This window comes from Rhinolophus ferrumequinum, chromosome 16 (assembly GCF_004115265.2).
Source record: "Rhinolophus ferrumequinum isolate MPI-CBG mRhiFer1 chromosome 16, mRhiFer1_v1.p, whole genome shotgun sequence".
Classification (NCBI taxonomy): Eukaryota; Metazoa; Chordata; class Mammalia; order Chiroptera; family Rhinolophidae; genus Rhinolophus; species Rhinolophus ferrumequinum.
The window spans coordinates 66,870,181-66,891,652 of record NC_046299.1 but is presented as its reverse complement, the minus strand read 5'-3'; the positions used below and the strand labels follow the sequence as shown (position 1 = coordinate 66,891,652).

Here is a 21,472-nt window from a genome sequence, read left to right as displayed (position 1 = left end):
TTTTCTGTGCCATGAGGCACCGGCCTGCTCCTTCCTGCTGCACGTGGCAAAAATCAGGTCTCACCCCTACAGGGCAGGGCAGGTATCTCCCTAGTCGTCCCATCACCCCACTTAATCTTCCCACCTCCGATCCTGCTGTTCCCCAACTGGGTTCAGATCAGAAATGCAGCAAATACCCACGAGCCTGCAGTGGACCGACCACTTCACCATGGCCTCTGGGGTCCCACCTGCATTGCAGGGTGCCGGGGGAGGAGGAGAGGCAGGGGTGCACCCCCACCTGTAGGACAGCCCAGGGTCACTAAAGGCAGAAGGCGCCAGACCCTCTGGCTGGAGGGGCACAGGGATGCCCACTTCGGGTTTGGGAGAGAGGCAGCAGCAGCCCCCATAATGTCTCCCCACTTCTCTAATGTCCCTGTTGTCACAGCTCAGTGTCTCTCCCTCGCTCACTCCACACCCCTCCCCTTTCCCACTCTAGGACCTGCAGCTTGTTGTCGCTAGGACTGTGGTCCCCGGCCCTATACGTGGCCCTCCAATCCCCACCTGGGGCAGGTAGTGACCTGTCAGTGGTCGGGCCTTCTGGGCATCATCTGCAGAGGGCGCAGGTGAGCAACACCTACTTGTGTCTTCAAACTCAGCTCACTGTCATTTCCAGAGACTCCAGTGAGTACAAGAAGCTCCAGAAAACAGGACCCTGCCAGCCAGACCTTGTATTTGCCCCAGGTGGCCCCAGGACTGCCTGCCCGCTGGTCAGGTGGTTGGGGACCTACTTCCCCCAGCTCTGCTGCCCATAGATGTCCAGTTCTTCCATAGCAGGGAGGGAAGGGCCCAACCCCAACACCCCAACAAGGGAAGGGAATAAACAGGAAGCTCCCTGCTGGCGGCTGTCCTTCTCCTCCCCAAACCCCAGCTCTCAGATCTTCCTAATTCTGAGCTGAAACGTGTCTTTCTAAAGCTCCAGAGAGCCCTGGTCCTACCCGCTGGGGCCACATGCCACAGATCCTCGGGGTCTGGCTGCAAGCATGGGCTGGGTGAAGGCCTGGCCACATCATAAACTGGGCAGGTCACAAGTGGCAGTGAGCAAGGCATGAGGGAGACCACCATGCTCAGGACCTGCTCAGGACCTGTTGGTTTGGGTGGCACAGAACCACAGGGCTCTGTCCTAAAGGTCACCCTCTGCCTTCCTAGACACATTATGGAGGCTGCTGCTGCCTCTCTCCCTGATCCCACCTCTGGGGCCCCTCTCACCTTCCCACACCCAGCATGGCCAATGTGCCCCTCCACAGACAGGGAGAAAAGGAGAGAAGCTGCCTCCTGCTTCCAGTCAGGCAGATCCAGGCTGCACCGCCCTTCCTGGCATATGGGGCCCAGAGCTGGCTTGGCCCCTACCCAGGGTGCAGAATGGCAGGGGTGATACTCCTCTGTGGCTAGGCCTCTTTAGTCCTCACCCTCCTCCCTCTGCACCCCTGTGGACTTTCCGGCAGTAAAGTCCTTGGGAGAACAAGGCTGTCCCCACCCCTGCAGATCCTTCTCTGAACCCTCCCAGCCCAGTGGGCGCGAGGGGCCAGAGGGCAAGGGGTGATGTTTCCATGTAAACCAGCTTCAAGAAATCACATTCACAGATGCCATGAGGGAAGACCACTGTGCACCCTCTGGGCTGCAGGCTGGACTCCAGCCAGAGGCCGCTGCCATGGGAACAGAGCTACGCAGCTGGGGCACCTCCCGACTAAGGCCCAGCCCAGGGAGCGATCTGATAATTACAGCTTTGTTACAGATGCATAATTCACGTTTTCCTTCTGAATTCCTTCCTATTGCCAAATACTATTTGCATTGACTGAAGGAATTTTGCCACCTCCTCTTCACACTCCTAAATACAGATTCTGCCCAGTCCAGGGTTTCTCCTCTTCTTTTTCCTCCTCCTTTTCTCCCTTTCTGTCCAGTCAGCTTCTTCTATGGCTGCTCATGGGACAAAATGTAATTGTCCACCAATAACCATCCCATTATTGAGACTAGAGAGGCCCAAGGATGAGCAGGTTGGATTTCAGAGGATCCTTGCCCTTTTCACAGGGCAGGACGGCTTCCCTCTCCCATACCTCTGTCCTCCTTCTCTTTTGGGCCGAATCCATGAGTTTCCACACATGGCGGCCACTTGGACTCCTTCCTGGAGGCTGAGCAGGGCACAAGCTCGGACAAGAGATTATGCTCAGAGATAAACCTGGAAGCCAGTCCTGTCACTTCTACAAGTCTCCTCAAGGTGCCTCGGAGGTGGGGGTGGGAGGCTGGGGGCAGATTTCACCATCTCTAGTGAAATCATGCTTTTGGGATCCCCTTGTGTATGGGGCTTCTACCTAAGACTACAGCTAAGCAGCGTCTGGCATGTTCGCTAGCCTGTAAGGGAGGCGGACCCCAGGTTCCAGCAGAGTGTGTGAGGAGCAGCAGGGCATGGCTGTGAGCGGGGGGACTGTCAGGCTGAGGGTCCTCGAGAGGCCGGGAGGCTGGGCCCCCACAGGTGGACAGGTGGGGTGGGGGACAGGCTATGGCTCAGGTCTTTCCAGGAATGTGTGGCAGCCTCCACTCTGCCAAGGCTGCCTGGGGGGTGCTGCAGTATAGAAAAAAAAGAACATACAGTTCTTTTATTTTTAAATGGCATCTAATTAGGCTAAGCAATAATTTTCCTTTGTGTTTAAAAACAAATAAAAATCAATTTCCTTTGCTTGAATTGTCATCCTCCTGGCAGACACCCAGAGAAGTGTCCCTGGGACCCCACTGTGCCAACCAAGGGGTAAAGGGAGGAAGCACCCAGCTGCATACTGAGCCCAGAGGGCCATGGTCTTGTCCAGCAGCCACAGCCTCTTACAAATAGGACCAGGACATGTCTTGACATCCAACAAAAACATCTCCCACCCTTGTGCCTCTCCCTGTACACAAGCAGCTTTCCTGCCACATGCCCTGCGTCCCCTGTCCCTGGGGGCCAGGTTCTGGCTACCTCCCAGGAGTACCAGTTGCACAGCCTCTGTCCCTCCCCAGGGCATTGTACTTCCCCACACATCATAGCACACGTGGCTGGCACAGCAGCCACAGTCCCATTTTCCAGATGAAAGAACAAAGGCCCAAAGGGCTTAAGTCATCAGCCCTCGTCTTAGAGCTCCAAAGCGGGGAAGCTGGGTCTGAACCCTGGTCAGTGTGACCACCATGATCTGACACGAACCCAGGACAATATGCACAGGCTCAAGGGGTTGAGGAGTGGACAGAGAAGGGATGAAGGCCCATGGGAGCTGGCCAGGGCCCCTGCGAGATGGACGGGCCTGGCAGATAGAGAAGGAGCCACATCCTTGGAGTGTGCAGAATGGGCCAGTGATTTCAGCACTGCTGGTGGTCAGGCCAGGGTCGGGGGCCAGCCATGCATGTGCCCCTGAGGGCAGCCAGATTTGGACCTCCCTGAATCAGCCCAGCAGGCTCACTGCCAATGACTGGCATTCACAGAGGACTTCCCACCTACTGGCCATCCTATACAACCCCACAGCGACCTCCAAAGCATTCTTGTCCACTTTCCAGATAAGGTGCAGCCCAGAAGCCTAAAGACAGCCTGAGGCCACACGGCTGGCCAGGCACAGCAGAGCCAGGGAAGCTGCCCAGGTCTTCTGCCTGCAGGCTGGTTCTTTCTGCCAAGGGTTAAGTGAAAGGGAAATTCTAAGAACAGGCTGCCTGTTGTGCCCAGTGCCCTAGCACAATGCAGAGAGCTCCTCTTCATGGGCCAGATTGACAGGCAGAAGGATAACTACGACTTTCCACACTTCACCTGACAAATGGTGGATACCCAAGGAGACGAGTGGTGGGAAGAAATAGGAATACTGCGAAACACAGAGACAAATGCATGAAATACCACGCCCTAAACACACATGTCATAATCTTCTACCAGAGTACTCAACCACACTGTCATACGTCACAGCGCCAGTGAAACCCCGACAGAGTCCCCAGACAGAAATGTGCAGGTGAAAGAACAATGTGGATACACAGCTGAACATTAGTAAACAAATGGTGAACCAAAAAAAATTCACTCGTGCTAAAAACTTCCCTAAATCATGTCTGTGTTAAAAGCAATCAAAACTCCAATTACAGACACATCAGAAAACTAACCCTTATAAGAAGACACTTTCTGAAATTTGATATGGCCAAAGCTGTTCTCAGAGAAAAATTCATAGAATTCAATATATTTTAAATAGACAACAAAACAAATGAACTAAGTTCTTGATTCAAAAGCTAAAAAGAGCTTCTAAACAAAACAAACATACAGCAAACAGGAGGAAAGAATTACTAAAAGATAAATTAGTGGATTTAATGAGAGAGAGTAGAACTTGCCAATTAAATTCAAGAGCTGATTGGGTTTTTTTGAAACTACAAATTAAAAAGATAAAACTCTGGCAATTCTAATCAACAAAAGGATGTAAGAAAGCAAGGAGGCTAGCAGGGAGAGGAGGAAGGAGGGAGGGAGCAGGCTGGGAGGGAGACAAGAAATGCAAAAATACAGCTATTAGGAATGAAAAGAGAATATACCACAGATATGGAGAAGAAACTTAAAAGGACAGACTACTGTGTTTCTCCGAAAATAAGACCTAGCCAGACAATTAGTTCTAATGCGTCTTTTGGGGCAAAAATTAATATAAGACCTGGTCTTAGATTATATCATACAAGATCTGGTATTATATTATATTATATTATATTATATTATATTATATTATATTATACCCGGTATTGTATTATATTATATTATATTATATTATATTATATTATATTATATTATATTATATTATATAAGACCCAGTCTTATAGTAAAATAAGACCGGGTCTTACATTAATTTTTGCTCCAAAAGACACTTTAGAGCTGATTGCCCGGCTAGGTCTTATTTTTGGGGAAACACGGTATGCAGGTCTGCGCTAAAAGATCTGAAAGCATTTTGAACTGGGATATTATCTAGAAAATATAAATAACCAAAATAGACTAAAAATGTTTAGAACCCAAAAAGACCAATACCCATAGTAAAAACTACGTTGACAGCCAATTAAACCTCAGGGGGAAATTAAAAGCAAGCCTTGGCTGAGACAGTTTCTAAAATGAATTATTTCAAGCCTTGGAGAATACGATAATTTTATATGATATTTAAACTAGTTCAACTGCACAATTCATATTGAAAATCTTTCCTATTCATTTTATGAAGTTAACATAACTATGATTTATAAATGTGACAAATATCCCCTAGTAGAAAAGTATGTATAAATTTTTACCTATGAATATAGATGAAAAATACCTATCAATAGAATGAACCCGGCTTAAAGCATAATCGAGACTGACCCCGTGGGACTTAGTCCAGAAACATGGGGATGATTTCGCTCAGAAAAGCTAGTAAGTCGACATATTAATAGGTCCAAGGAGGAAAGGAATTTGATGATTTTGCTGAATATAGGAAAGTCTTCGATGAAACTGAATATCCATTCTTGGTGTATACTCTTGGCAGTTAATGTAGGAATGGAGTGCACTGTTCCTGGATAAGAATACCTATTTGAAATTTAAGGCCAAACTCAGACTCAACAGTAAAACATTAGAGGCCTTCTCATTAAAACGAAAAGCAAGCCAAGATCACTGCGGTTACTTTACGCTGCTCTGCACCTTTTAGAAAGCACAATAAGAAAAGAAAATAAGTAAAAGATACATTCGAAATGAAGAGGGAGATTGTAGTACTTATGTGCAGTCACATGATTAATTTCTTGGGTTTCCCAGGAAGCCAAACTGAAAATCTGTTCTAACAAGAAAATCCAATTATCAATTACCTAACATACATTTTTGAAACATCAATAGCTTACCTATCTACCTCCCCTGGGTACAGGTGTCCCCATCCCCAAAGACATCCCCACTTAATCCGTGGGGAGCAGGTGCTGTAATGCTCCGTGGCCATGGTGGAGGGGTGTGTGTGAGAGGTGGCCTCCTGGCTCTGCGGTCGCCCAGCCACTGGCCACGGACACGTTCTCCCCAGTTCTCTGACATCCATGTGAGCCATGGGCCCGAAGCCCCCTGTCCTGGCTCATGGCACTGCACCATTACACCCTCTGGGCCGGGCATTGCTGATTTCCAGCCTCCTCTAGGAACTTGCTGTCCCAGAATGAACGTGGGCTCCTCCTGCTCCTGGAGCTGCTGCAGGCTTAGATCTGGGACACTCAGCTTCCACTTGTGTCACTGGAGCAGCGACCTCGTGAGGGTTAAAGGAGACCTCAAGCTGTTTCTCAGATCCTCTGACTCACATTTGCAGGCCCCAGGACCAGCAGGAGGCAAGCGGCTAGAGTAGTCACACTGACATTTGGAAAATACCGTGGGCTTGGCCCCAGCAGGTGGGTGTGAGCGGGTCATCAAAGGTGGAGTGATTCCGCTGGAAATTGAGACGCAGGGCAGTGGGTTGTCCAGAGAAAACTTGCTGCTGACTGTGAGGCCAGAGCCCTTGGCAGCTGTAGGGCTCCAAGGGCAGAGAAGCGAAAGACCACAGTGGAGGCCCCTAGCTGTCATCCATAAGCTCCCACCTTACCACTCACCCCATAGCCCCTCATTCTGCCTGCCTCTGGGCTCCCCCTTGTCCTGGAACCCACAGGGACCCAGCCAGCAGAACCTGGCACAGTGGAGGCGTCCTGGTCTGGAAGCCAGCTCTGATCCCTGACCTCTGGGTGAACTGAGGCAAGCTGTGACCCTTGTGGGTCTCAGTTTCCCCATGTGTGAAACAAGAAGGCAGAACTAGGCAATCTCCACAGGCTGTTTCCAGCCCACATGTTTGTTCCTTCCTTCTTTCCTTCCTTCCTTTCTTCCTTCCTTCCTTCCTCCCTCACTTATTCAGTCAACAAACATCCATGAGGCCCTGATGACCTGTGCCTCGTGCTTGGTAATGGAAGAACCCATGAACTTCAGTGTCTGCTAGGGGAGACAGATGTAACACCACAGCATAGTGTGAGCAACTTGGAATTAGGGCTCTTTCCTGGGTGCCCAGGAGGCACAAGGGTAGAATAACTAACTCCAAATGGAGAAATCCAAATTCCTACAAGAGGTGATTTTTGAGATGGGCTTCCAAAGATGACCAAGTTTTGTCCAGTGGCTTAGGAGAAGGAAGAACAGGGCAACATAACAAGTCTCCTGGCTGACACCCCAATCCCGACAGACCCAGCCCTCCTCTGATCACTCAACAGCAGCTCCCCTGGAGAATGAGGCCCAAGAAGCTCAGAGGTATGGAGGGTGCAGGCAGCTTCCACAGGTACCCCAGCTCCGTGTTGGGCCCAAGGCAAACCCTACCAAAGCCAATGTGTGACTCCCTCCCCCACGTGACCTCCCAGAGTGCTCAGTACTGGAAGACTGCAACACTGTGGTCCCTATGGTTGGTGGGCATGCAGCCTGCAGGTGATGCTGTCCCCAGCACTCCTGCACCTTCAACCAGCCCGCAAGGCACAAAGCAGCCAAGTGGACACCAGATGCAGGTGCTCCATCAACTCACATCCGTCTCGTGGTGGAGCTCACACGAAGGCTCTCCTTCCCACCCCACCCCCACCCCCTGCAGGAGGCCCAGCAAGATAGGGGCGCAGTGCTTGGGCAGGCTGGGCCCAGGGCCAGATACAGGTGTAGGCCGTGTGGCCAGGAGGCCGCAAGGGGTCCACAAGGGAGCAAAGTGAGGCTCCAAATGAGTGCACCAGGCCAGACTTACCCCCAAACTTTAGACTGTCCACCCCACTGCCAGGTGACATCTCCCCAGGGCTGTCAAACTGTCTCCGCCTCCCACCCACCCCCATCGGCTCCACCTGCATCCTTTCCCACCTCTGCTCAGGGGAACGCTCTCCTTCCCAGAGTGGCCTGCCTCTTCTCCATCTGCTGCTCCACACCTGTGCCATGAGCAAGGCCTCATGCTTCACCTTCAGAGCGTATCCGAGTCGGCCCTTCTCTCCTCCTCCATTGCTACCCCCTGGTCTGAGTCCCGGGCCACGTGCTGGCCCCAATGTCCTCTCACCACAGGGTCCTGTCACACTGGTCCCTGGACACGCAGGAGGCTTCCCCTTCAAAGTCCTGCCTGACCTTTACCCTGGGTGCCCCTCTACTCCCACCTCCACACATCTTCCTTCCTCCCGTCCATCAGGTCCTCGGGCACAGGTCACACATGCTGAGGCCTCCCTGGACCGCCCCACCCAAGGTACAAACAGCACCCCCACACTGGTAGTCAGTACTCTGGGCATCAAAGTGTCAGACCCCTGTGTGCCAGGCTGAGCAGGATTGTCATTACTGGTCCCAGTGACACCCTCCTCTGGTGCCCCCATCTGCACTGGGCTGTCAATTCCATGCCAAGGGGGTTTGGACCAGCAGGAGCGTACGACATCTGGATCACACTGCTGAGCAAATCTCAAAAGGAGGGTTTCAATACACAGCCATGAAGATGCAACACTGCCTCATGCTTAGGATTCATCCTAGCACAGGTTCTCTGCCTCGCTTCCAATAGAGAAAGTTGCCCCTCACTCTGGAGCCCACTCACCTTGAGCCCCACCCTGGATTCCACTCTCCCACAGGCATTTGTGGGCCACACAGGCGCGATCCTGCCCCCACAAATGCCTCTTCCTCTCTCACATGCACCCCATATATATATATGCCCGCATTTTCACATACTCTCACTCTCACCCACACATCACCCAAACACACCACCCACGTGCCCTTTTCATGACAGACCTCCCCATCTCCCTGCACCTCCTCCAGGTCAAACAGGTGGTTCTGGGGAAGGACTGACGGTCATCTTGCCTCTTACAAGCCTTACTGTGCCATTTCCAGGGCAGCCACCGACTTGGGGGCCCTGCTGCGGGGGCTACTGCCTCCTGCCTCCCCTGGCCCTGTTCACCCCACAGGGGTTCCTACCAGGTTTGCTGATGCCCCCAGCCATAGCTGATCACTGGCGTCAGCAGGACCTGTCAGGAAGGACAGTGGCAGCCTGGGCCATCCCACCCGTTCGGAGCCCTGGGCGCCGCCCACCTGGCAGCAGGTGCCCCCGTGGAGACAAGGCAGAGGAAGTGGTTTTCAAGGACAGGCTCTCTCCAGGACAGACCAGAGATTTTCGGGATGGTCGCACTCCTTCCCCAGCGGGGCAGCGCAGAACAACCCCTCCCTTCCCCCGCCCCGCACATTGCGCTTCTGCGGCGATCAAGGGGTTGCCCTGGAGCTCGCCCACGTCGCTGCCTCCCGGACCCTCTGCCTGTCACTCACTGCAGCCCTACCTGAGGCTCCAGAAACATCCTGGCCGCCTGTTCCCCTCGCTGTCCCCGGCGCCGCAGGCGTCCCGCGTGCGGCAGCTCTTCTCGCGCGCAGAAGCTCCCGTCCCCCGACCCCGCCCGCGGACTTCCCCATTCGCGCCTCCCTCCTGCTGTCAACCTCCCGAGGGGCGGGGCCGGGGGGGGTTACTGCGGGGGCCGGGGGCGGGGCCAGGGACCGGGGAAACGCTGGGCCGGGGGCAGGCGAAGCCCGGCCCGGAAAGGGGCGGAGCCTGGGTCGGGGCGGAGTCCGGAGGGTTGGGATGGGGCGGGGCAGGGCACAGCGTGGAAGACCGCTGGGAAGGCGCAAGGGTTGCGGGCGACGACCTGCGCAACTGGGGCGCAGAGCGCGGAATGACCCCCGCGCGGGCCGTGGCGGGGAGTCGGTGCTGGGTGCGCCAGTCCCGCTGTGTTACCAGACGAAAGGGCGCCGTGGGTCGGAGCTAAGCGCCGGATGGGAAAGATCGTGTTGGTGAGATCGCGCTCTCAGAGAGCCCCCTACGACCCCATCTTCTCCTTGGAGCCTCACTTCCTCCTCCCCGACTTCACCTCAACAGCGCTTCATCTTAGATGTCCACTACAGAGCTACGACAGTTGCTTGACCAGCGTTTGACTTGAATGCTTCCCCTGACAGGGCTCTCACTCCACACAGGTCTGGCTCGAGCGTCACGTGGAACTCTGTCCTTCCATTTCCTTGACTGAACACAGGGACACCAGCAGCTGTTTTTATGGGAGGATTAATCTGAGACACGGCATGGGGCGGGCCTGGCACCTGACGCAGTGAGGCCTCATTCCACCCCCAGGAGCCCCCGCAATCCACAGGAATCCTGTCAGGTGATAGGTCTCCCCCTCCACCATGTTCCTGCGGTGGCCCCCAACCCAGCTCTGACAATTTGGATGGAAAAGATTGACTGACCGAAGAGCGCCCTCTCTGGGAGATTTGGAACTGGAGAGCCCAGAGGCCAAATTGCCAGAGAGAGCTGTGGTGAGATTCTGGGGGAGCCACCACTAGAGAGGAGCAGAAACATTCTTGCTTCCTTCTAACACACTGGAGCAGGGGGTGCCCAGAGAGAAGCTGATGAGTCCATGAGCAAGCCTAGGGGCCAGGGGCACAGAAGACCCTTTCAGTGACCTCCCGTTGCCCAGCAGCTTTGTGAGACACACATCTCTCCTCCCATTTGCCTGCTGTCTTACCAGCAGCAAGACTGACCACCAGGCTGAGTCTTGATAGACAGTTATTTCTCTCTTGAGGAATTAGGGACTGTGCTGTATCCATTCACTAGCCTGCCCCAGGAAGATTCATGAGCTCAGAGACAGCTCTGTCCCCACCCCCACTTTCTCTACTAGGACTGGAACTCAGCCCTCACTGCTCCAGCACCTGCACTATTAACCATAGCTTTGTATAGCTCCTGTGGGTGGGCAATGGGGGCAGGGAGGGGCACCAGACAGAAATAGCCCAGTGGCCCGTTAAGCTTTCACACTGCCCCTCTCCCCTGTGGCTTCTGCTCCTCATTTCAGGCACGCTGGAGGATGCAAAACTCAGTGGCCTCTGCAGGTGACTTGTGCCACCAGAGCCAGTCTGGGTACTTGGTTGCTGGGCCTGCATGGCCATCCCACCCCTCAGACAGCTCCAGAGCACCAAGAAGGGTGAGCCCTATGGTCTTGCCCTGGAGAATCCTGCCAGGCACCTACCCTTGCTGTCCTCAGCCCTGTCCTGCAGCCCTGCAGTACATCTAGACCCTAAGGTGGCCACAGTATTGTCTCGGGAGTCCATGTGGGCAGCTAACACCCCTGCTGCCGCCGGCTCCCAGAGGAGGCCTTCCCTTCTGCGTCTCTAGATGTCACAGCCAGAGGAGGTGGCTGATCTGACATGCACCCCCAAGGTACCATCCCCTATGGTCACAGAGCCATTTCCTATGTGTGCATACCCACAGAATTCACCAGCATCCCCAAGGGCTTCCCAGCAGGATGGAGAGGCCACCTGCCTGTTGTCTCTGCCACGGGAGCGTCCTTGCAGACACGGATGGCGCTCTCTGCTCACAGGTGTGAGCTCCGCATTCGTGTGTGTACCTGGTCTACATCTACCTCTTTCCTGGTACCCAAGGAGGTAGGGAGACGAGTGTGCCAGGACTGACCCCTGCTGGGGTGTTCCCCTGCTTGAAGCTGTGGGTGGGGCTGGACACAGGCAGCAAGGTCCTGCAGGGAGTGCTGTGGCGACCCACAAAAGAACCCATTACCTTGCCAGAGTCGACTTTAGAAAGTAGAGAAAGCCAAGTGTGGTGTGTCCCATGGACACCTTTTGGGAGCTTCTGGAAAGAGGAGGCACATAAGGAGAGACATCCCAGATGACGGGGGCTGGAGATGAGGCCAGGAACCGTGTATCCATCCTGTGACCATGAGAGGACACTCAGGATGGCAGAGCAAAGAGCAGGGAAGCCTCATTCCAGGATGTCCATGACCCTGACATCCTCACAAGTGCAAACACCTGCGACAGACGGAAACTGGGATAGGAGGCTGGACCTATGCCACCAGGCTGCTAATTAGTGTCCCTATTCCACCCTTGCTGCTTCAACATGGCAGCCAGAGGGCCCTTTTAAAACCCAAGTCAGGTCCTGTCCTTCATCTGCCCAGAACCCCCAATGGAAGAACAACCAGAGTCCTAATGGCCACCCAGGCCCTACTGACCTGACCCATATAAGACCACCCACCTCATTCCTCCAACCCACGCTCTCTGTGCCAGCCCCCAGGCCTGCCCATCCTCACTCTGCATGCAGTGGTCTTCCCAGATATCTGTGGCCTCACTCCTTAGCTCCTTCTGACATGGCGCTTTCTCAGTGACATAGTTACAGCATTACCTCCACTCCTGCACTTCCTCTCCCACTGAACATTTCTCCTCATGGATACTGCATTCTGACATATACCTTCTATTTCCTTGTTTACTACTCTCCTCTAGGGAGAATCCAAGCTCCACGAGGGTGGGGTCTTTGTTTCGTTCACTGCTATACCCTAGCAACTGTGACATGTTTGCACACTGTGTATATACAAGGTCTGACAATTAAGTTCACGAACTTGTTGCAACCATGTTACTAACCTTTTTTGATGTCAGAGGGATTATTCATTACGAATTTGTACCAACTGGACAAACAGTTAACCAAGTTTACTATTTGGAAGTGCTGAAAAGGCTGCGTGAAAGTTAGACCAAAATGACCTGAACTTTTCACCACCAATTCATGGCTCTTGCATCACAACAACGCACCAGCTCACACGGCACTGTCTGTGAGGGAGTCTTTAGCCAGTAAACAAATAACTGTATTGGAATACTCTCCCTACTCACCTGATCTGACCCCCAATGACTTCTTTCTTTACCCGAAGATAAAGAAAATATTGAAAGGAAGACATTTTGATGGCATTCAGGACATCAAGGGTAACACAACGACAGCTCTGAGGGCCATTCCAGAAAAAGAGTTCCGAAATTGCTTTGAAGGGAGGACTAGGCGCTGGCGTCGGTGCATAGCTTCCCAAGGGGAGTACTTCAAAGGTGACCATAGTGATATTCAGCAATGAGGTATGTGGCATTTGTTCTAGGATGAGTTCGGGAACCTAATGTCTGACCTCGTATGTGCCGATAGAGGTAAGATTGTATACATCTGGCACAGGCCTCATATCCAGAATATATAAAGAATTCAGACAAATCAAAAGTCAGAAGATCCAATTTCTTTTAAATGGGCAAAAGACTTAAAGAGGTAGGTAACAAAAAAAGGATATCCAAAAGGGTGATAAACATAAGAAAATGTATTCAACTCCACTAGTCATCAGAGCAAGGGAAATTAAAACCACGGTGTCACACTGCCATACACCCACTAGAGTGACTAAAATAAAAAGGCAGAAAATGCCAGGTGCTGACGAGGATGTGACCCCACGGAAACCCCCAACCACTGGTGGGAACATGAACTGGTAAAGCCACGTGGGAGGATGGTCCAGCAGATGGCCTGCCCAGAACTCCTGAGGTGTAGACCAGACAGAAATGCTTACACACTCACAGCACAAGACACGTCCCGGAGCGTCCAGAGCAGCACTGTTTGTGATGGCTGAAATCTGGGACCCAGCCGGCCGCCCTCGACAGCGAGCTGCAGTGTATTTGCTCAGTGGAGCACCCACAGCAAAGAGAGCGGATGGAGACAACCACCAAAAGGACAATCCCACCCCCATCATGTGGGGCACAGGAAACAGGCACTGAAGAACCTCCCATCAGGATCCCACACAAGTCCAGCTGGGGAGGCGGGGAAGGTGCTGGGCTAGGAGCCGGCTACCCACTACTCACCCCGTGAAAAATCACTAAGCTGCAAACTTACGACTCATGCACTTTTCTGTATATACACTGTGCTTCAAAACAATTTGTTTAAAAAAAAAAAGGTGATAAAGGCCTCTCCAGGTCTGCTGTGGGCTACACCTCAGAGAAGCTGACTTAGGGGAAGAAGCATTTTGAGGACACGGGCCTTGGCCTCTCTCTCCTCTGCCCCCAAACCAAAGACCCTCTGGTAAAGCCGCCTACTCCGTCCTTTACAAAGGCACAGACTGCAAGATTTGGGTTTTGGAAGATGGAAGTTGGCCTAAGGCAGGGGGCCTGATCTTGCAGAACAGGAAGTGGGGACCCCAGGGCCCCACAGTGGTGTTGATAAGGATCAGACAAAGACCCTGCAGCCTCTGAGGCTTGGGTTCCAGGGCAGCGAGGCCAGGGGGGCCGGGCTGCCAGCAGGCAGCAGGGGTGAGAGTCTATATGGCACCCATGGGACCACGCAGGAGCGAGTACTGGGCTCTGCCTCCTGTACTGGCTCTCCCCCCCTGCCCTGCTCCCCTACCCCCACCCCACCGCCTGACTGGGGCCACGCCCACTTCACCAACCACTTCATCCCCCAGGGCAACTGTGCAGGCAGAGCTTGGGCTCCACCCTCGAGTATGATGGGCCATGCCTCTGAGTTATTGTTTCCCAGGTACCATGCAGGGTTCATGACACCGAGCTCACAGGGTGGCTAGCAAACACAAAGCAGAATGAACCAAACATTTGGTGAGCTCTGGCAAGTTCTCAGTTTCTAGTTCCCAGGGTTGCCACAACTGTCCAGAGGCTGCCTGTCCTCAGGGATGGTCTACTGAGAGAGCCTGCTAAGAGCAGGAACCCTCTGGGACATGGTGTAGCCCAGGGGCCTACAGCACTCTTGGAGTGGTCACGGGTCAGGCTGTGGCCTTCACACCCCAGCTCACCTGTGAGCTCCATGGCAGGCATGCCCACCACCCAGGGGAAGGGTGGGGAGTGCCGATCCCCCTCACCTGCTGACTTGGTCCCCAAGGGACCTGGAACAGCTGGGCACGATTTGATGTCTACTGGGGAACCCATACAGGCCTCCACATTTCCCTAACACTGTTCCATCAATACTCCCTTTTAGAGAATAATATTCTAAACAAAGACATCACTAATGGTTTTAGCAGCACCAGAGCAAAAGTATGTGTTAGGGGCAGAGTTGGGGGGGGACAGCTGACTCCACTGACGCCCCCTCATATCACACTGGTCACTGTTCTGCCCAAATAAATGACCCCAACAGGGTAGGGACTTCACGGGCCTCTCCTCACAGCCTCACTTGCCCTTTGGTGGTGGCCTCCCCTGTGTTCTCATGCGATAACAGATTAGGGGACAAGCTGCCCGCCCACCCCAGCCATATAAGTAACTGCATGTGTGTCCCCAGGCATGTAATTAACTGTAGCTAACTGCACAGACTGCTTGGGACAGCAGCTGCTCACTGCACCCAGGCCATTATCGCTCTCCCATCAACAGGCTGGGAACCCACCTGGTGAAGACTGGACCTCAGCCAAGCACAGGGCTGTCAGGTACCTGCCCCGGACCCCCTCGCTCAGCCAAGCCCTCCGCATGCCTGTCCTGCCCCTCTGTGCACAGGGGCCACGCACAGGGTGGCAGGAGTACTGAGGGGCAAGGTGAGCTAGAAGGAAACCTGAAGCCAGGGGCAGGCAAGGTGACAGGCCTAATGGGAGAGAGGTACAGCTGCCCCCACCAGCTTGCAGGAGCCTGGGCACAGCCCCACGTCCCAGTGAGCTCTGCTGGGAATTCAGCCCTCCTGCAATAGTATGTGTGCGAAAGCCCTCCCTTCGAATCCAGACGAAACCTGGATCCCCTGCTCACAGATGAGGCTGCCTTCGGCATGATGATGGGGTGCCAGGGGCCACGTCCCCTCTGCCTCAACATCCCCTTGGGAAAACAGGATGTTTACTGGAAGAGCCTGGAAAGCCCGTGGACACCGAAAAGCCCCAATGGATGAGATGTCCCAGTACACCCTCCCTCCACTCAACAGGCCCCCATTCACCCTCTCCGTCCACTCTACAGCTGTCCTGGGTCTGTGTTCGGAGGACACAGAGGATTCTGGGGATGGGGGAAGGGCCTGAGGGGGCAGGGCTGGGAGGACACAGAGATCCTCAGGAGGGGGACCCAGCTGCAAGTAAACAAAACTGTCTATCGACAACTACATCTTGTTCTTGAATAGAACACCCCAAGTGACAGAGTCCTTGAGTTCACGAACAGAAGCGGGAAAGGCCCAACAACAAGAAGTAAATTGCTTCATGGCAATGAAAGCCCCGAATCATTGATTTTCATCTATGAAATCTGTAAAAATTATGTTACGGGTAATACAGAGGGCTAGTGTGAATGTTGGGGGAAGGCAGGATTGCTGGGAGGAAAAGGAGAGACATAGATGCAGAGACTGGTTTCCACAAAGCACCTCACAGAACAACCACTCCTTGGCACTAGGCATGGGTTATAGCACAACACATCGTGTGCACATGCACGCACATGTGACCTGTGTACACGTGTGTCTCCATATGCATGCATTTGCACGTGTGCTTTGTGCACATGTGCTTGTCCTGTGCAGATATGTGCATGTGTGTGTATGCACATGCAAGTGCCTCCATGTACACATGTGTGTTCATGCCTGTAAAACAGACAAGCACACACACATTGCGGGGTTAATCAGGGTGTCTGTCCCCCACTGGCCCCTTCTCCTCAGACCCTCTTTTACTCCTCTTCTCTTCATTTATCCTTATTAAGTGTTCCCCAGATTTTCTCCAATGACTGTGAATGGTTCTGCCATCGGCATAACACAATGCATGTTCTTTTCCTAAAACTGGGACTTGAGGCTCCGGTCCTTCTCCTGAGGATACCTGGTGGGAGGCAGGGTTGCATCGGCAGTAGCCTTCCAAGGTCCTCCACAGGCTCCTGGAGAAAGATTTGCTCTGGCCAGTCAGGGTGTGACCAAGGGAATGAGGGTCCCAGGGCAGGTGGGGTGTGGAGTGTGAGGGTCAGAGAAGCCTGGGGACCCTTCTGGGTGGATGTCAGGAAAGTTTGCATCAGGAAGCACGCCTGCACAGGAGCAGCACCCTCCAGACACTGGGGTCCTCGAAGGACTGCCCGTCAACTCTTTGTCATAAAGAACCTGGACAAGTCCCCAAGCAGTCTCACGCTTCGGAAACAAGCTCTGGGGTGTGTTCTCAGCAGTGCTCACCATTTCTCTTCCCCTTATTCCCCCCTAGCTTCTCTCGCCAGCTGGCAGACCAGAAGGCTCTGCTTGGTGCCAGGCAGGGACACACTGCGGGAGCTGACTGGGGGCAGACAAGTGGGTCCCTGAAGCAGCCTGAGAGGTGCCCTCCTCTCCACACAGGCTGGCTTTTATTAAGTCTTGGGGACATGTCCACTTGATTTTTACCTCTAAGATTTATGTTATTACCCACCCTCCAAACTGTCTTTCTCCTTGTCCTTCTGCCCCCAATGCCTTTCAGGGCCACCCTGTCACCTCCTCCAGGAAGCCTTCCTGACCCTTGGAGCACCCTCACCGACCTTGCCTTTGGTCTGCCAGCCCACTCACCACACGCACCTGACGCCCTAGCCTTCCTCCCACCACCTCTCAAGGACGGCTAGTGACTCCCTGGAGGGCCTCACTTTGAGGATCTGAGCTCCTGTCTAGACTCCTTGAATCAAATGTTCTGTTAGGTTAGCAACATCTGCCTCAGGTGAGGGTGTGGAGGAAGGATGCAACAAGGCCCTGGATCTGCTTCCCTTACTGGTGGGTTCTTCAACAGTTGACTGGTAATTTGCATTCCTAACTACATTATTCACTTAACACTTTTAAAAAGCTAATGAACATTTACTATGTGCCAAGTTCTTAAGAGACATGGTCCCTGCTCTCAGGGTTTACTCTCAGGACTGTGGGATGGGGGCTGATAAACAAGTAAACAAAAGAACAGAATTATAGCTGGTGATGAGAAAGGTGATGACACAGAGCCTGTGGGTCAGAGGAGGCCTCCCTGGGGAGGTGAGCCTGGAACAGAGACTGCTATGCAGTTGGAGCCGTCCTGTGAAGGTACTGGAAGGGAATGCCAAGCAGGGGGCACAGCAAGTGCCAAGGTCCCAAAGCCAGAAGGAGCTGGGTGCATTTCAGGCACAGACAGACCAATGTGGAGGCCTGCAGTGAGAGACACAGGGACCGGTACAGCTGTCCTTGGAATTCTCCAGAAACTTAGCAGAGTGGCCGCGTTGGAGTGGGGGGAGGAAACACATGCTACCTGAGGGGCTTTCACATGTGCCGTTGCTGAAAGCCTTAAGGATTCTCTCTGACAACCTTTCCTGTGAGGCCCCCAGTAATCAGTGTAGCTAGAGCGCCAGCTTTAACCTCTTTGGGGCTGACCCTGCAATAGCTATTTCCCAACTAGATGGAAGCACTTACTGTTTCAGACTAGGGCTAGCAATCCTTGAACAGCGTCAGGGCTGTAGTCATTAGCAAGCCTGCCGCCTTCTGAGGCCAAGCCCAGCATCTGCCCTCTTTCGTGGTTCAGGGGAATGCCCTGCAGTGAACCGGTGACTGTAGACCCAGGCTTCATTTACATGTTTAAAGGGGGAAATGGGGCTGAGGACATTAGCATGGGTGTGAATTGGAGTTAGGAAACTTCACTTCTTCCCTACCTCTAAAAATCCACAGGGGCAGGAGGGTGTGTGGGGGTTGGAGGGAGACAGGTGTCTTGAAAACATGTATCCCCTCTTTCTTTGAAAACAAGGGAACCACTGCCTTCCTGGGTCTGTGTCATCCCCCATTCCCAGAAGATGTCCCAGACCATCCAAGGTGCCTGCCTCTCTCCTCCAGACCTCAACCCAGGCACTGCCTGTCCCCTGGACCCTTCCCTGCACCTACAAGGGCCAGCCTCTGGGCTGCCAGTGTTTTCTTCTTGGGCAGAATCCAAATGCCTGCAATACAAAATGCAGGCACGGTGTATGGATTTGGTTATCTCGGATAGTCCAAAAATGCCTTTGCATGAAGAATAAACAGATGCCAGAATGCACAACTAGTTCCTCCTGGCACAGGATGAAGGGTGCGGGCCAGCCCAGTGACCATGGAACAGGCCACTGCATGGCACTGGGATGTGTGTTCAGGTGGTGGACTGGCCCCTGCTGGGCTGCGGACACAGGCTTCTGATAGAGCCCTGCAGCTGCCCCTCTGTGTGCCTCAGTCTCCTCATCTGGACTGCTAATCGATAAGAGCCATTAGCCAGCCACCTCTGATTCTGCAGAGTGAGCTCTGGAGACTGCGGGGCCCACAGGTGGAGCCGGCAGAGCGGGCAGGTCCAGGAGCCTGGCAGGGGTGGCTGAGGCTCTGGGCCAGCCCCTGCCACCAATCTCCTCTGAGTTGGGTGTCCTCAAGAACAGCACGCCCCTCCTGTTCTTGTGGTCTCCATGTGGGAAAGGCTATGCTATGCTGTTGCTGCTGCCGCATCCACCTCCAGCACCTTGGTCATTAGGGTCATGTGACCCCAGTGCAGGCAGATGGTCCCCAGGGCCCACGCGGGTGGCAGTGTCTGGCCTCGTGTGTCTCTGCAGCCCCTGCCTCTGGTTCCACAGTGTCCCATGAAGATCCTCTGTCCTGCCTGCTGGGCGTGCACAGTGCCCTGTCCTAGTGTCCACTGCGGCCCCCACTGTTAGGATGTTTGGCCTGGCCCCTGCAAAGGGAGGAGACGGTGCTGCCTCCACCCTGTGCCCTCTCTGGCCTCAGTTTCCCTACCTAGGTGGGGGCTGGGCCAGGTGGAGGCTGAGGTTACCTGCCCTCTGGGCACCTGCAGGTCAGCCAGGAGGAGGGCAGGGGCCATCCTGCGTATCAGTCCTGGAGAGGCCAGAGTCACTGTGAGACCCTGGGTCCCATGTGCTTTCTGCTCTGTGGGGAGGGCCCAGGAAGCCTGGAAACAGCTGGACAACTGTAAAGTGCTCCATCACAAAGAAATCTAGGTCAGGCTTCTCATTTGGTTGTTCCGGGAACAGGGAAGACCCTGGGGGACCTGACCCTACCTAGGGATGCCTAGAGAAGGTGTGGTTGGGCCAGGTCAGTGACTGCCCTCCCCTCTCCTCTGCAGAAGGTCACCTGGCTGCTGCCCACAGTTCTCAGAGGAGAGTCTGCCAGAGAATGCACATTTGAGGTCCCTTGTGAGAGAGAGAGAGAGAGAGAGAGAGAGAGAGAGAGAGAGAGAGAGAGAGAGAGTTCAGGACTAGGTGGCCTGGGTGAGGTTGGGGGCGGGTGGAGGGTGGTCGAGACCAGCCTGCATTGGGAGGGTCAGGGCTAGCTTGGCCGAGGCTCTTCTCCTCCTCCTGGGCTGCTCCTCCCCATAGGAGTCCTCAGGGACCCCCCCACACACAGGCCCCAGCCACCAAGACATTTCTCTGTGCACACATGTCCCAGGACCACCATAGCCTCCCTCTTTGCAAGGGAAAACAGAGGCATATCCTCAGTTGCTCAGGAGAAAGCTCACGGAGACCCACCCCTTGTACACCTTGGGCGTGACCTAAGCCCAGCTCAGCCCCTGGCCCAACAGGAAGAAGGGGCTGAGAGGCAGAGGTATGCCAGGGCCTGACATAGGTGCGCCTGAGTTCCACCTTCAGGAAAAGGTTTTAACCAAGAAAGAACATACGGTCTCCTATGCTAGAGCTTCTCTGTTTACTTAACTGACTTCAGCTATTTTGGAGAGTTACATTACGCTTTCAGACAGTTTAGCTATGTTTTGTTCTGGGTTTGGAGAGAGAATCTGGGTCTCTCCCCTGACCTCCTTGTTCACTGTTCCATTCCCATACCTACACAGTCCTGCAACCCTGAAAAGGCTCCAGGGCAACTGTGAGGGTCCCATGGATGCTCCTCTAGCCCTCTTTCTCGGAAGGGGGAGGCTATCTGTGACGGACAGGGACACCCTGACAGCCAGTTGGGCATCTGAGCAGGGGAGGGGCATACGGGACTGTCATGCGGGGTCTCAGCTCCCGCTCCCTGCACAAGAATGCAGGATATGGCGAGGCCAAAAGGAACAACAACGGAGCCAGGGATAGGGGGTTCATACCACTATATTCCCACTGGTGGCTGGTTGAGACACAAAAGCAAACATCCACCAGTACCCCAACAAGGGGTCTTCCTACACCCCCATCTCGCTGGTGGCCGGGCGAGACACAGGAAGTAGGATCAACACAATCCGCAATGTAATCCGCTTGCTAACCGCACTTGCTAGCCGCAACCCACCATCCGCTGCTCTGCCAACCAACCAACCCCCAACGTAGCCACAGCAGTTATATCAGTGGCTGATGGCTAACTGGTAACAGCTGATGGCCACCCAGCCACAGCGGATGGCCATCTGATTACAGCTCACGGCCATCTACTACCCGAGCCAGCACCTTTCCACGTGAGGTCGAGAACCCAGAAACTGCTCTCCTGGCTCTGTCCCCACAGGGAATGTCATGCACGGACTTATGCAGGGTCTCTGGTCCCGCTCCCCACATAAGAACACAGGACATGGTGAGGCCAAAAAGGAACACCAATGGAGGAATAGATAGGGGAGTGTTACCACTGTATTCTTGCTGGCGGCTGGGTTGGAGACACAGGAAGCAGGAGCCACATTATCCGCAACCTACTGTCCACTTCTCTCTGGCAACCAACCTCACTTGCTAGCTGCAATCTGCTCTTGCTAGCTCAGCTACCATCTTCTTGCTAGCCCCCATTTGCTGCCACCTTTCCACATGAGGTCGAGAGCCTGGAAACTGCCCTCCTGGCTCTGTCCCCAAAGGGGAGAGAGTGTCAGAGAGCAGGCCGGT

At 54.0% G+C, this 21,472-nt stretch overlaps 1 protein-coding gene across 3 annotated transcripts in view; it reads right to left on the bottom strand.

Moving 5' to 3' along the window:
* RASGEF1A (RasGEF domain family member 1A) overlaps positions 1-21,472 on the bottom strand; it is a 98,273-nt gene that overhangs the window by 19,044 nt on the left and 57,757 nt on the right. The window contains exon 1 of one of the 3 annotated variants that reach the window (XM_033131341.1): positions 9,274-9,457. The exons of 1 other annotated variant lie outside the window; for it this stretch is intronic. In XM_033131341.1, coding sequence (XP_032987232.1) covers positions 9,274-9,291 — 18 coding nt within the window. In that variant the 5' untranslated portion in view covers positions 9,292-9,457. Of the gene's footprint in view, positions 1-9,273; positions 9,458-21,472 lie in introns of those variants that run through there. One more of the 3 variants, XM_033131339.1, reaches the window with a different exon arrangement.